We start from the raw sequence: 13805 nt of genomic DNA, 5'->3' as shown, positions 1-13805 counted from the left end.
CAGAATAATCAAGTGATAATCTTTATTATACACATAGAGTGTGATGTAGATACAAAAATACCTCTTGTGGTAAATCTGCATTTTACCTCCTAACATTTATTTTAACTGTGTGACTATGTGAAAAGCATAAACATGATGATATATCTGTAGTTTGTGTATTTATATTGATAGTTTCTGTCTAGTTCCTGTATAACTTGGGCAGATTTATATCACCTTTGTAGGCCATGCTTCACTATGTGTCAGTTTTGATGCACATTTATGTTAGGATATGCTTTAGAGAAACGAATTCTAATATGACAGGAAGGAATCGAAGCACTGCTTGCTGGCGTTCTGCCTACCTAAAAAAAAGACTGATGCGTTTTTGGGACAACAGTTTTCTCACACTGGTTTAGATTGCTACTGAGCATGTATCTTCTGTAAGCATATTTCTTTGGGTAAGGAAACAGGAGTGAAAGTTTCCAGAATTTATCATTGGCATTCCCAAGCTTCCATTCTGCTTTGCTGATCACCAGTCTCCATTTCATCATGGAGAAGGAACAGAGCCATAGAGCATGAAGCTGAACTGCACTTGATAACAAGCGATGTACGGACAGACCAAAATTTCAGATGTGTTATATAGGGACAAAAGATCTAGAAGGAGACATAGGATTGTAGGGCAGTAGCAGAGGATGAGATGATATAGAGACACGTGGATGAAGTGCTGGTTATATGGTGTGGGGAGAGACTCAGTAGAAAGCTGGGAAAGGCACTTCCACAGCCCAGTGAAACAGCTACTTCTGCCGCTGGAGTAGCTAATGGGACTTTCCAAGCAGTTTCAGCTTGGGAACCCCTTTGCCACAAAACTTTGCTGTTAACTGATTCCTGACTTTCAAAACAGGGCAATTTCTTGATGGAGGTGAGACGCCTCGTGTCCTAGCAAACTAATCACAGTACTGCACAGACTGCCATGTAACTTGTGGTGTAGGCAGCAGCTCTGGAGTGATTAACAGCCTAGGTAAGAATCCCGCTAACTCTGCCAACTGAGCAGGTTCTGTAGCCTTTGATAGGATTTTCATAGTGATCCAATGGCCCATTTTTTTAAATAAACAATATTCAAATCATTTTTGATTGTAATGCAAAGAAAGCCCTGCAAGATTAGACAGATGGGAAAATAAGAACGTTCTATTGCTTCTGGTATTCTCTAGATGGTAGCTTATGATTATTACACTCTTTTAACTCAATCATTATGCTCTGAAATGAACAATAAACATGAAAAATTGCTGTTTGTTATGCTGTCTGGTCTCTAGAGTGCAGTTCTATTCATGTTCTCAGAAAGAACGCCTTCGTTTGCTGTTATGATAATGCTAGTTTTATTGTATCTATGAAATTATAAACTCAGATGTATCTTCTGGGAATTTCTGTGCAAGGTCATAGTTCTTTTTTCCTTTTCTCCCCCCACTAAGACTAATAGTATAAGCAAAACTCAAATATGTACTTGCTTAGGAGCTCAATGTCCTAGTTTTCTCTGGGATAAAGTTAATTTTCTTCTTAGCAGCTGGTACAGTGCTGTGTTTTGGATTTAGTATGAGAATACTGTTGATGAAACATGGATGTTTTAGTTGTTACTAAGTAGTGCTTACCCTCATCAAGGACTTGTCAGTTTCCTATGCTTTGAACAAGAAGCCGGGAGGCAGCATGGCCAGGACAGCTGACGCCAACTAGGTGGGGTATTTCATACCACAGAGCATCCTGCTCAGCACATGAACTGTGGCGAGTGGCTGCATGGTACTTAGTAGGTGACTGTTAAACCATGACACAGAGTAAACAGTTAGTCCTGTTATCTTCATTGGTGTCAGAAAGACTATTTACATATACGTAGAACATCGTGATAGCTTCAGACTGCCAAGGCCTCAGAAATAATATCTCATGAGGTTTATGCGTTTTTTGCTTTGTTGTTATTCCTTAGAATGTCAGTATTTTACCGGTGGAACCCTTTTCACGACTGTATTTTTTCAGGAGGTTTTTACATTTTTGGTTTTGTGATTATTCTTTAGAATGTCAATATTTTAGTGGTGGAACCCATTCTAAGACTGTTCATCCTGCAGAAAGATCTGTACCTCTGTGTGATGTTAGTAGTCTTACATAAAATGCATTATCTGCAGTATATGGTGAATTGCTGAAGCAGTAATTTAAGCTTCAGTGAGGCTCTGTTTTTGGTGAAGGTGTCACTGGAGGCCAGTAGTGGGAACATATTTAGGCAATGAGGTTGTATTCTGTCAATATTTGTTTGGTTTGGGTGGGTTTTTGAATTAAGTTTTAAATGGTGAAAAAAAAAAAAAGCTGAAAAACTTCCCATGATATGGCAGAAGTTGAGCAGAAAAAACTGCTTTCTCTGATTCCGTGGTGGTGAGCCTTGTACCTTCGAATGCATGATGATTTGCATTTCTCACCTGTCACTGTGGGATGAGATGGAATGATGTTTGTCCCCTCTGCTCTCACTCTGCCCTACCCAAACCCATCATGGCAGTTCCAAAGAATCTCCAAAGCGATGCCTGAGGACACCACCGCTTTTTGCAGTAAATTGTTATTTCAGAGAGATGAGAACTTTAATGTGATGGATTTGTTTTCCTGTCTTGGCTTCTCTTCTGTGTTTAACCTACAGCAGCAGAACCACATGTATTCAATTCAAATGTGATTTGACCTAATGGTTCACCCTTCAGTGCACTGTGGGATGAGCATGAAATGCAGGTCCATGACCTAGGTAGAATGGAGACAAAACGTACCTGCTCAGCTGCAGAGATCTGCAGAGGACTGTCGCTTTGATAAAGTTAGGATCAAGAGCCCTCTCTTGTAGGAACCCTGGCATTCAAAAGCTGTGAATGTCTTGAGATAATCTGAAATAGTAACAATGTCAGAAAGCACACTGCTTTGTCTGTGAAAGTAAAATGCCAGCATCTAGAATAACGTTTCTGAGTTTAGTAACTTCCATATTCTTCGTGAAGTCTCCATATGCAGTCAAATTCTGCTGTTCACAGGAGTGAAATTCTGGATAGCTCATTTTCTTGTCTTTACGATGAATTAATTGGGAGCAGAATATTAAAGATAGCCCGTGTCACAGAAGGTTTAGCAAGAGTTACTTGGGAAAAGTCAGTGCATGACCATTAAAGCAACAGGTAAAGTGCCGTTAGTGAACGGCAAAAGATGTTTTTAAACTGTGATTACATGAGCCGCAGCATGACAGTGTGTGCACGAAGGGGGGATTTTTACTTTTGTACCACAGCTTTGTGGAATGGAGTTAACGAGAACCGCGATTCCTGAGGAAAGTCATGTGCAACCTGAGCCGTTTAAAACTACACCGCGACTACCGGCAGCCAGCTGACGGCTGTCCCAGGCGCTCCCCTCCGGAAACGGTCGGCTCGGAGCAGCTTCCCCGTCACGTCCAGCCCGACTTCGCTGGGCGGTGGGAGCCTGCCCCGAGGTGCGCGGTCCAGGTGCGGAAGCGGGGAGCAGGCGCCGGGCCGCGGTCCCTGTGCTGCGCGGCCCCGGCCTCGTCTCTTCTCCCTGCCCGCTCCGCTCCGCTCCGCGCCCCGTCCCCCCGCCACTCCCCTCCGCCCAGCCAGCGTCCCACGGCGCCGGGGGAACATAAATCCCTCCCCGCCGGCGGCTGCCGTTCCGCGGCACCCCGCGGCGATGGCGGCTGCGGCGGGCGGGCGGGCGCTGCGCTGCGCGCTGGCGGCCGTGGCGCTGCTGTCGGCGCTCAGCGCCGCGGGGACGCTGTTCCTGCTGGCGCAGTGGCGGGAGCTGGGCGCGGCGCTGCGGGAGCTGGAGGCAGCGCGGCCCGCGGAGGGCAACGGCTCCCTGCGGGATCTGCTGGGCCCCGGTGCCGCGCCCGCCCGCAGCAAGCGGAGCCACCGCGGCGAGCGCGCCCGCGCACACGTGCGGGCCGAGACCGACGAGATGCTGATGCTGATGACCTACTCCATGGTGCCGGTACGGCGGAGCGCACGTCCCGCCGGGGCTGGGGCGGGGAGGGGGCCGGCAGCGGCGGCGTTGGCCGTTGGTACCCGCCTCTAGCCCCGAGGCGCTGCGGGACTGGGGGATAGTGGAGCTGAGGCTCGTTCCAGCCCCGGCCCCGTGGTTCCCTTGGATGGGCGATGCTGACCTTGCCAGGCCGGGGCCGCTCTTGCTGCTGCTGAGTTGGCGTTGTGCGAAAATACCCGCTTGATGCTTTCAGAGTGTGGTGCCCGAGGAACAGCATCTGTTGTCTGTAAATGATGAGGCCTTAGAGTTGATGTGCCATCTAGGTTACAGATTACGACTGAACTTCTAAAATGATAGTAACATAGATAAACAGAGTGAAGTTATTTGTTAGAAGCATGGGTTTAGTGAAGCTTCAAAAATATAATTGTAATAGGGTCAGCCTTCTGGTTCTAAGGTTTTGGATCTTTAAATCCCTGCACCGCTAGTAGAACCCGCATGTGTTTCCTGCTGTTGAGTATCTCAAGGTGAGGTACTTGACATCACTTTACCTGTGTCTGAAGTTGACAGAACCCTTTCAGTAAATATTAAATTTTAAAGTAGTACTCGATGGGTCAGTAGAAACTTTATGTCTTTTCTCTCTAGCAAAATTGCATGGTTTTTTGCGCTTCAATGAAAAGATTATCCTTGCTTGGTGTTAACTAGGTTATGCAGTTGAGAAGATATACAGGTCATATAGTTTAAAAAGTCAGAATAGATTTAAAAGCTTTGAAGTTCTGAGTCAGAAGTACAAGAAAAGTATTACTTACGGGCAGCTTAGTGGAAATTCTGTCCCAGTGAGGACTGAAGGCCTTGGCCCACAAAAGAGCAGGAGAGGCTAACTCCAGCTCCTACTGCTGTCACCAGTATTACTGGTTTAAAACATCACTTACAGATTGTTCCACTGGCATTTTTGTTAATAAACCATTGCAGTGATAGCATCTCCAGTAATATTCAAGCTAACGAGATTGTAGAGCACAGGTGTTCATAGCATAGCATTTCAATAATGCAGTTGTTGGGAGTTTAGGATAAATTATTATTTCAGGTCAAAGTGGAATGTTCATCATTATTTTTTGGAACCATAATTCTCAAGTTACTGTTACTGAGCAGGGCTCTTCCAAATTTGAAACCTGAAATGACTGTCTAGAAACATAAAAAAACCCCAAACCCTGGAAAACAACAGTGTGTTTTCTTTAGATTTTTTTTTTTTTATAACATTAAAAAATTTGGTGACCCAGTGAAATATTTTCATGTGCTGTAGCTAAGCTTTTCATCAAAACATTTTGTCAAAGCTTCTTCCTGTTTCCCTTATGAAACCATCTTTGTGTTTAGCAGCTACAGCTCATTTTGTACCAGCTGACGTGAACTGCTGCTTTGAGTCTAAGGAATCCACAAATAAGATTATCAGAGAAAAGGTTCATATCCTGACAGGGACTGAACGCTGCTGATGCTCTCTGTTAGGTGCTGGGGCTTAAATCGTTAGTGGCCATTGGATGTCTAGACAGTGGCAGCTAAATATGCTACTCTGCTGTCATTAGGTAGCATGCGTGGATTGAATGATTTTTATCGTCCTCTTCAAATAGCACCGAGTGACACGGTGTATATTTTATCAGCATGTGGCAAGACTGTTCACTTGTGCAGCATCTCTATAAACCACCCCTGTGACTACTGCTGTGTGTGATGTGCTTCATATAAATATGTGTGTTCTGTAGGGAGCTGCTTGGGCAGTTTTTGTGCCTCTTTTGTTCTTACAGAGTTTCCACCAAGTGCTTTCATTCTGGCTGTTGCTCGGTGTGGTTCTGTGTGCAGACCCACTTGATCAGGGGGAAAAGTCCTCAGAAGAAATTTCAAGCGCCTCCTCCCACTCTTTCATTTTTCAGTTTTGTGCCTAACTCCCACTAATGTAATACGAAGACTTGAATGCTTCTTTGTCTCACTTGTAGTGTGAGATGAAGTTACTTGCAGTTGGTGAGATCTTTACTGCACTTGCAGGCCTTAGAACAATATTCAAGCCTCTGTTGAATGTGGGCCCTGAATGGAGGTTTCCTCTGAGCAGGATCTCTCCTGTAGCAGAGGCACAGGTTTCTGCAGGTTGGTGCTGTAGGTACCAATATCCTACAGCTCTATGCAACTGCTGGTCAGGGGAGGTCTGTTGTGGCCACTGCTCAAGAGTCTTTGAAATAGCTTTAGGTATCAAAAGTCATATTTTACCTTTAATAACATGAGTATAGATTTTTGGGTCTGGGCCTTTTGTTTATGTATTTATATTTACTTTGTAAGAGAATAAAAATAGGAAGTTGGCAAATCTGCTGCTCTAGAAAGGCTGCTAAGAGAGGAACAGCCCAATAAATTTGAGAGTAGTAAGTTTGAAAGTGAGATTTAAAACAGTGCAAGAGGTGATGGCTTACGGCTATCTAGTTATCCAAGTTGTTGCTTCACAACTTTGGTTGTCTTATTTTGTTTTTTTTCACTCTTTCTTAGTGACAAAACTAAGCTTTCATTATTTAAATAACATACTTTTACCTGTAGCTTTTCTTCATGGTGGTGCTGGCTGATTGGGTGACTGGTGTACTCATCTTTCGTAGCTAATCAGGAGGTTCTGCTGCAAGCTATTTGCTAACACACTTTGAGTGCAATGTTTTTTAATTGTCACTTGAATTGTACTGATTGGTAAAATAAAACTGCTGGGATAATTGGAGGGCCCCAAAGCAAGTTGCAATCACTTCAGCAACCTCAACAGAACCATTTAGATTAAAATGCAGTTTGAATTAGAGCACACATGGACAACGTGTATTTTACAAGTTACACAGTGAAAGCCAGGTGTTTTGGAGGGGTGTGAGGGGAAAGAGAACAAGCAAATTCTGATATTCAAAACCAGTTAGCTCTTCTCAGCTAATTTAAATTGAGTCTAAAACTTGTAAATACAAGAGCTGTTCCAGTACGATCTAGAATCCAGTGAATTCTCCAGATGTAATGATTAAAATCCTTCGTTTGATTTTGCAGCAAAAGAGTACTTGCATCAAAATAGTTGTCCTTTATTCGAGTCCGTTACATTTGTTGCTTGAAGCTAATGATGCACTAGTTTTAAAAGTAAAGACTAACAGCAGCAAATAACATTGCTAGGATTAAACATCAATCTGCATTTCAGATTGACTTGCGCTTGTTTGTTCTTTTTTGGGACTGGTGCATTCCATTATTTGTAAATAGAGTAGTTTTATAAATATGAATAAATGAGCAACTCTGGGTAAATAGTTCCTAAATTATCATATATTGCACAGCTCTGAAATAATGATCTTTTTAATTTCTGACTATAACAATTAGAATTGCCCATGGAGAGCTGAGGCACTTCCAGTGCTTGGGTTCATAATATTCTCATTTCTACTTTGTGTTTTGATGAGTTGCAAAACATTTTATGGTGTAGACTCTCACTCTCAGCAAGCAGGACGTGTGAAATGAATGCTTTCTCAGCCAAATCCACGTGTTTTGTAAAGATGACTTTTTGACTGATAAACTTTAGTCTATTCTAAATTCAAACCATCTGTATGAATGTGTTTTTCAGCTTGGTTTTTATAAAGTCAGTCATTGCTGGAGTGAAGTATCTTGAATAGACGAAAGTCCATTCCAAATTAGTAGATCTTGGTTATTCCAAGATAAGAAATCACTTTGTTCATATTTCTCACTGGATATGTAATGTTGGACCACGTATTCATCATTTGATATGAATTTAAGATAAAATTGGTTGTAACTTTTATTGGCTGATTTTGGCTTTTAATACCTTCTAGTAATAGAGTCAATGCATGAACAATCACGCGGGTTTTACAATGAAGTATGAACTTTAATGCCTAGATGACGTATGGAGTAGTCTGCCAACTGTTTTTTTCCTGCCTTCAGTAAGATTTAAAATGAGGTATATTAAACAGATTCCTATGAGAGTCACTGCCTGAAGAGATGGATGGAGTCACAGGGTTAAGGCAGTTTATTCTTATGAACACAGAGTGGACAGTTTTATCTTTGTTTTCGGAATTATTTCTGTAGGCAAAGCAGACGAGATACTTCTATGGTATGCAGTATCTTCAACTTCACTTTCTTTGCAATTTTAGGTCCGAGTGATGGTGGATTTGTGTAATAGCACAAAAGGGATATGCTTAACAGGTACGTTTATTGCCTTAAGCACTACACCTATGCTATCTTCTGGAATAAAGAATTACAGCGTCTTCAAAGAACTTGAGGTCTGTGACTGTGTCGAAGAGCTATGCTATTTAGTGATAATGTATATATCAATTATGCTACTTATTTGAAAAAGATAATAGGTGCTACTTTGGGTTTTACCTATGACAACTTATTGTAAATGTTGGAATCTAAGGAACTCAGTTGATGTTAGTTGGAGCTATTTCTTTCCCAAGTAATTTTCATAAGCAAATCTTATAGACTTGGGTGTTTAAAATACTAGCTGAGGTTTAGTCTTGGTATTTTTGTGTATGTCTCCACACTTCAAGGCTACATGGGATGAACATACAGGATGTAGAAACTCATTTCCATTGTTTAACTGCTGTGGAGTAATGAGGCTTAGATGAGTAACACGATTGCCTACCCCTGCTTTGGATTGGACCATGGTAACAGGACATTGGGTTTCACGTGTTATCAGTGAGGAACTGGAATGGCTGACAGCTAGGAGAAGAGATTATCTGAGAAGTTTCTATGTGATTTGTTGAAAAGAATGTCAGGATGTAGCCATTTTAGGGGCTATGGTCCAGCTTTGAATTCTGTAACAGACTGAGTTGTGTTCTTTTTTGAAGATGAGAAGATTAGAAATAACCCACTTTTCATGTGTTTAAGAAAATGCTTCACTTGGTTTGTGTTTTCAAATGGCTGTCGGGTCCATGTGGCTGCACTGATTTCAACATAAATGAGTGTTGTGGCACTATTACCATAGTACACACAGATGCTAAATACTGCTTCTGAAAATGCAGATCAGTTCTGACTGCAACTGAAGCTGAACCACAGACAGCTTAGAAGTTTGTTTCTTTGGGCTACAGACTTCTGAATTCATGCTGCTTGGTGCCTTCTGCACATTTTTGCTCTCTTGACACCATTAAACTGTCTGTGTTACTGGCTTTCTCTGCTATAGGCCTTTGTGACAATTGCTGCTTTTTCAAGTACCTTTCTTGTTTACATTATGCTTATACAAGGATAATAAAGATCCTCAGTTTTTGAGATAAGGAAGTAATTGAATGCACTGATGGATGTAACATTGTAGTGTGGAAAAAATGGTCATTTACTGGAAAATTGGCAGAAAGATGTTAACTGACGTTACTGCCTGTACTGATTAAAAGAGATAATTGCTGTAATGGTATTATAAAATAGTTTTCATTTTACTCATAATGCTTTCTAATTAATGCTGAAAATTGTCATCGTTGGGGAAATCTAGTAATTACTGTTATTTTCTGTTGTAGAGTTATGTTGAAACAAGACTACTTTGTTGGCTGGATGAAAATGCTCACAGAACTAATTTGGTTCTTTAATTGCAACTGCCACCTTTCTTTGTATTCTCCTAACCTGCTTTTCCTGCTTGGTTTTTTTGTGGCTCTTTGTTTTTTTAGTATGTATTGGTGATAGATCTTATTGCAGAAACATTTTTGGTTTATTCTTGCTTTACTCCTGCCTGCTGTGCTTTCTTCTCATTGAGGCCCTATACCTGAACTAAGCCAGAGAATGAGGCAGATTTTATTGCACGGCATGTTGCTGAATAACTGAGCCAAGGCCAGTTTCTAATAACACCAGTCAGGGCCTGTGGGAAGCTTGGGTTCCAGACTGGAGAACACATACGTGTGAAGAGCCTGATTGTGATTTAGATGTAGTCAATAATAATGACAAGACTTTTAATTTTTTTCCCCCCTATTTAAATAGTTTGAATCCTGAACTGCAATGAAATACAACACATGAGAAATATAGCATGTATTTTTAATGTGTATTTTCAACAGGACTTTTAATTATGACATTCGTCAGTATTTGTTAAATCTATTCTTATTCTGAAGTAGGATTGTGGAGAGCACTTACATGAAGGAGATGTGATGATTGTTAAATGCCTTGCATCCATCCACCCAAGCCGTGACAGTGAGAGTGCATTGCAGAGGTGGTTGTTCGCCAAACCTTTATCAATAGAAATTTGCAAAAAAGCAATATGTATGTGTCTGTGTAATTGCTTTTAAGGATATTCTTTCAGTAAGTGAGTTTCTGCTAATGTTTAAATTGTTATTTATAGTACAAAGCAGCTAAACCCATAGGTGTTCATTTTGAAATCTGGGGCGGTTTCCTCCCCTTTTACTGTTCTGATTTAATCCTGATAAATTCAGTTTGGAATTGTTTTTTGTTTCTTACTAGCTTAAACTCATCATTTCTTCTTTCTCGTTCTTGTTGTAGGCCCCCCGGGTCCCCCAGGTAAGATGCTTGGTACAATTGCACTAACATGTTTGGATAATAGAAACAGTTGCTGGTACAAAACCTTGAAATGTTGAAGTGTATCTTTTATGGCACAGTCTGCTTTGCTAATTAGAGTGAGAGGGTTGAATGGCTGCCCGCCTTTCCTGCCTTTATAATTACCATATTTAGGTCAATTCGTGCCCCTTCTGAGCAGGCGGGAGGTTTTAGACATTATACTTTTCTAGTGGAGGGAATGCAATAGTTTCACATTTGTCAAAATTTATCTGATCAAAACCAGGTGAAATTAAGAGTGTTTAAGTAGCATTTAGCTGAAGACATGAATGTATGTATATAAAAACCCTGACGACCCAGATAAATTGATACTACAACACTAAAAGCATCACTTAAAAAAAATGTTGGTTAATGATTCCACCCTCCCACCACCCCCATAACTTTTCCTCCTTGGTTATTTAATTCTTTCTGTTCTCCCTCATGGGTTGCTAGGCTGTATGAATGGTTACTTGCTTGCTTTCTGTGCTGCTTTAGTTGTGGGTCTGCTTAGAATAATTCTCTGTACCAGAAAAGTATCAGGTAAATTTTGTTTGTCGGGGTTCAAATAGCAGTGAGAGGCAATGATGTCTTCTCAATCAACCAGTCATGGTTTGGCACTGCAGTGTTCTGGACAAGTAGGTAAATGTTGTTCTTGTGTTAGATTAGGCCAGCAGATACCGTGAGCAACATTAAAGCTTATGTGGCTTGTGGAAAGTGCTATAGTCACTGCCAAAGTCAGAAATAAATGGGTTCCACAGTGCTTGTCATTGAAATGGAATCCAGAAGGCTGATCTGTGCTGGTCTTAATACAGATTGTGGGCAGTATTAATTTCAGTCAGTTCTCTTGTGCACAGGCCGGAGCAAGAAAGCATCTTCCCTTTAAGTTTGGTTTCATAGCTTTTTGCTCTTTGTTGTGGGTGGGTGTTTTCCTGTTTGTATTGGTTTGGTTTGGTGGTGTGGTGGGGATTTGTTGTAGTATACTCTATTGGCATGAAGAACATAATGGCCAAATAGAGGATTTTATATGTCATATGTATTTTATATATATAAATATATATAAATATATGATATAAATAAATATATATAAATATATATAAATATATAAATATATATAAATATATATAAAAATATAAATAAATATATAAAATATATATATATTTTATATATATAAACTTACTTTATGTAACTATAGCAGAATTAAGGATAAATTGTATTTAGCAGTGCAAACATTTATCATTTATGCTGTTTGGTTTGTTCAGGACCTCCTGGACTTGATGGACGACCTGGCTACAACGGATCAGATGGACTCCCAGGTATACCAGGACAAAAGGGAGAACCAGGAACAAGTGGAAAAAGAGGAAAAATAGGTAGTTTTTTTCTTTTATTTTCTTTCCTTTTTTTTTTTTTTGGTGGTGGTTTAAAAAAGAAATTGTTTCTTACTATTATTTTGATGTAGTTGCTTTTAGACCTGTGTAGAGGAAGAAGGGTTTCGGTGTTTACAAAGAAGCTGCACGTTACAGAATTCTGTAGATTCACAGTCTTACACCAAGATTTAATGAATTAATTAAGGTTTAATCCACAGTAAGGAAGATGATACAGTATTGCAAATTAAAGCTGTTGGATCTCAGTATTCTGAACTTGCTAGTAAATACCGTTATTGGAAGAATATTTCCGTTCAGTCACCTGCCAACATAATGGCCCTTAGACTTTAGATGTCTTAAAAAAGGAAAGACAGAGTTTGTGGGTGAAATATGTTACATATTATCACAGTTTTGATTCCAGATTCGTAATAACTATGGCAGGAGCTGTATATTTGCATATTTTGCTTCTTTTCGATATTGTTTATTTAGGCTGGAAGCTCTTATTTTTCAGTCTCGGGTACACTTTGTAATGCGTTTAGCCCACAAGGCATTTTTTTATGGTGGTTGATGAAGCTATTTAGCTTAACTGATTTCACCACCACATGTTTCTGCTAAAAACAGAGAGAATCAGCAGCAGAAATGCTGTCGTTTCTTAGCTGTCCAGCTCATCATGAGGAAATGGGGGACACAAAGGCTGACTATAGAGAACAGAAGTAGACCTGGCAAGCTAGGTTCGACAGATCACTACACAGTAGCTGAGGCAGTTACTTCAGGCAAAGCCTGCAAACTACTGTGAAGTTGTAAAATGGAAGCAATTGGTTTATCCACTGACTTGTCTGATGCACAATAGCAATGTACAAGCACTGATGGATAATTGGTGCTTTCAAGGCAGAATAAAAAAGCAAATGGGTTGTGCATGGTAGAAGGATAAGGAGACAAAAGAGCATCAGAATGGTAAATTTGAGAGGGGCAGAGAAGGAAGGGTATGTCCATGAGTGAACAGGCTGGCATTATCAGGTTGGTATTTATAGTGGCCCATCTATTATTCTGGCTTTTGCACATAGCCATGTGGATTTGCTGCCAGGTACAAGTGGAACAATAGCCTACTGTATCTTGAGACACGGCATGATCTGTCACTGCAGTATCCTCAGTAAATGTTTAAAATCGGAAATGGAAGTGAGAACCAGTATTCAGAGCCAGTAGCAATTGTGCCAAAGGCACACTTCAGATTTCTCCCCAGAACTGTATTTGTTTCTGATTTCACAAAATCAATTTAAATAGTAAAATCATGAGTAGCATACTACGCGTTTTATTCTCAAGTATTAACAAATGTAATTCAATTGAAACCTGTGGCTGCAAGAACATGCACATTTCTACTTATGCAACTATTAAGATTCCCTCTTCTAAAGCAAGAAAATACAAATTGCCACAGAAGTAGAGTGCAAGCTTTTGATGTGTCAGTTGTGCAAACACACCATTGTTTTTCTTATTGCACAACTAAATCACACAGGACAAAGGAATAAATACCTTGCTAAATGTTAGTTTACCAAACAATCAAGTGCAAAAAGTATCTGGACTGATACTTTCACCAAGTGTAGAGGGAGGGTTATAGTAGCAATGTGAAAATGTTACCAGGAAGCCGTTCCTGTTCTCTGTTGGGACATTGGAAAATGTTAGAAGTGCAGTATGTGTTGTAATGTTTAGTAATTGCTTTAAGAAAAAGCCTATAGCCATGAAAATGCCATTCTTCAGTGCCTTACAAATGTGAGATAAATACAGTACTTCACATCTTCACTTACTGTTCTTTCTTACCCAGAAATTTTCTAGCCAGAGTTAACGAGGCCCAGGTCTGTGTATTTCATGCTCAAACCTCAGAGATCAGTAGGTAAAGAATGTATTATTAGCACCAAACAGATTGTACCAACTTTCTCTTCATATTAGGTTATGGTGTTGTTTTGGAATCGGACATATTAAAGC

The 13805-nt window shown here is 40.4% G+C and overlaps 1 protein-coding gene across 2 annotated transcripts in view; it reads left to right on the top strand.

The window, feature by feature from the left end:
* GLDN (gliomedin) overlaps positions 1–13805 on the top strand; it is a 110706-nt gene that overhangs the window by 86148 nt on the left and 10753 nt on the right. Inside the window, exons 1-4 of one of the 2 annotated variants that reach the window (XM_065688771.1) lie at positions 3676–3969; positions 8097–8148; positions 10417–10434; positions 11727–11834. In XM_065688771.1, coding sequence (XP_065544843.1) covers positions 3937–3969; positions 8097–8148; positions 10417–10434; positions 11727–11834 — 211 coding nt within the window. In that variant the 5' untranslated portion in view covers positions 3676–3936. Of the gene's footprint in view, positions 1–3675; positions 3970–8096; positions 8149–10416; positions 10435–11726; positions 11835–13805 lie in introns of those variants that run through there. The other variant, XM_065688772.1, reaches the window with a different exon arrangement.

Source organism: Lathamus discolor, chromosome 8, assembly GCF_037157495.1.
Source record: "Lathamus discolor isolate bLatDis1 chromosome 8, bLatDis1.hap1, whole genome shotgun sequence".
Lineage (NCBI taxonomy): Eukaryota > Metazoa > Chordata > Aves > Psittaciformes > Psittacidae > Lathamus > Lathamus discolor.
The sequence above is the reverse complement of the archived record's forward strand: the minus strand, read 5'-3'. Positions and strand labels throughout refer to the sequence as shown.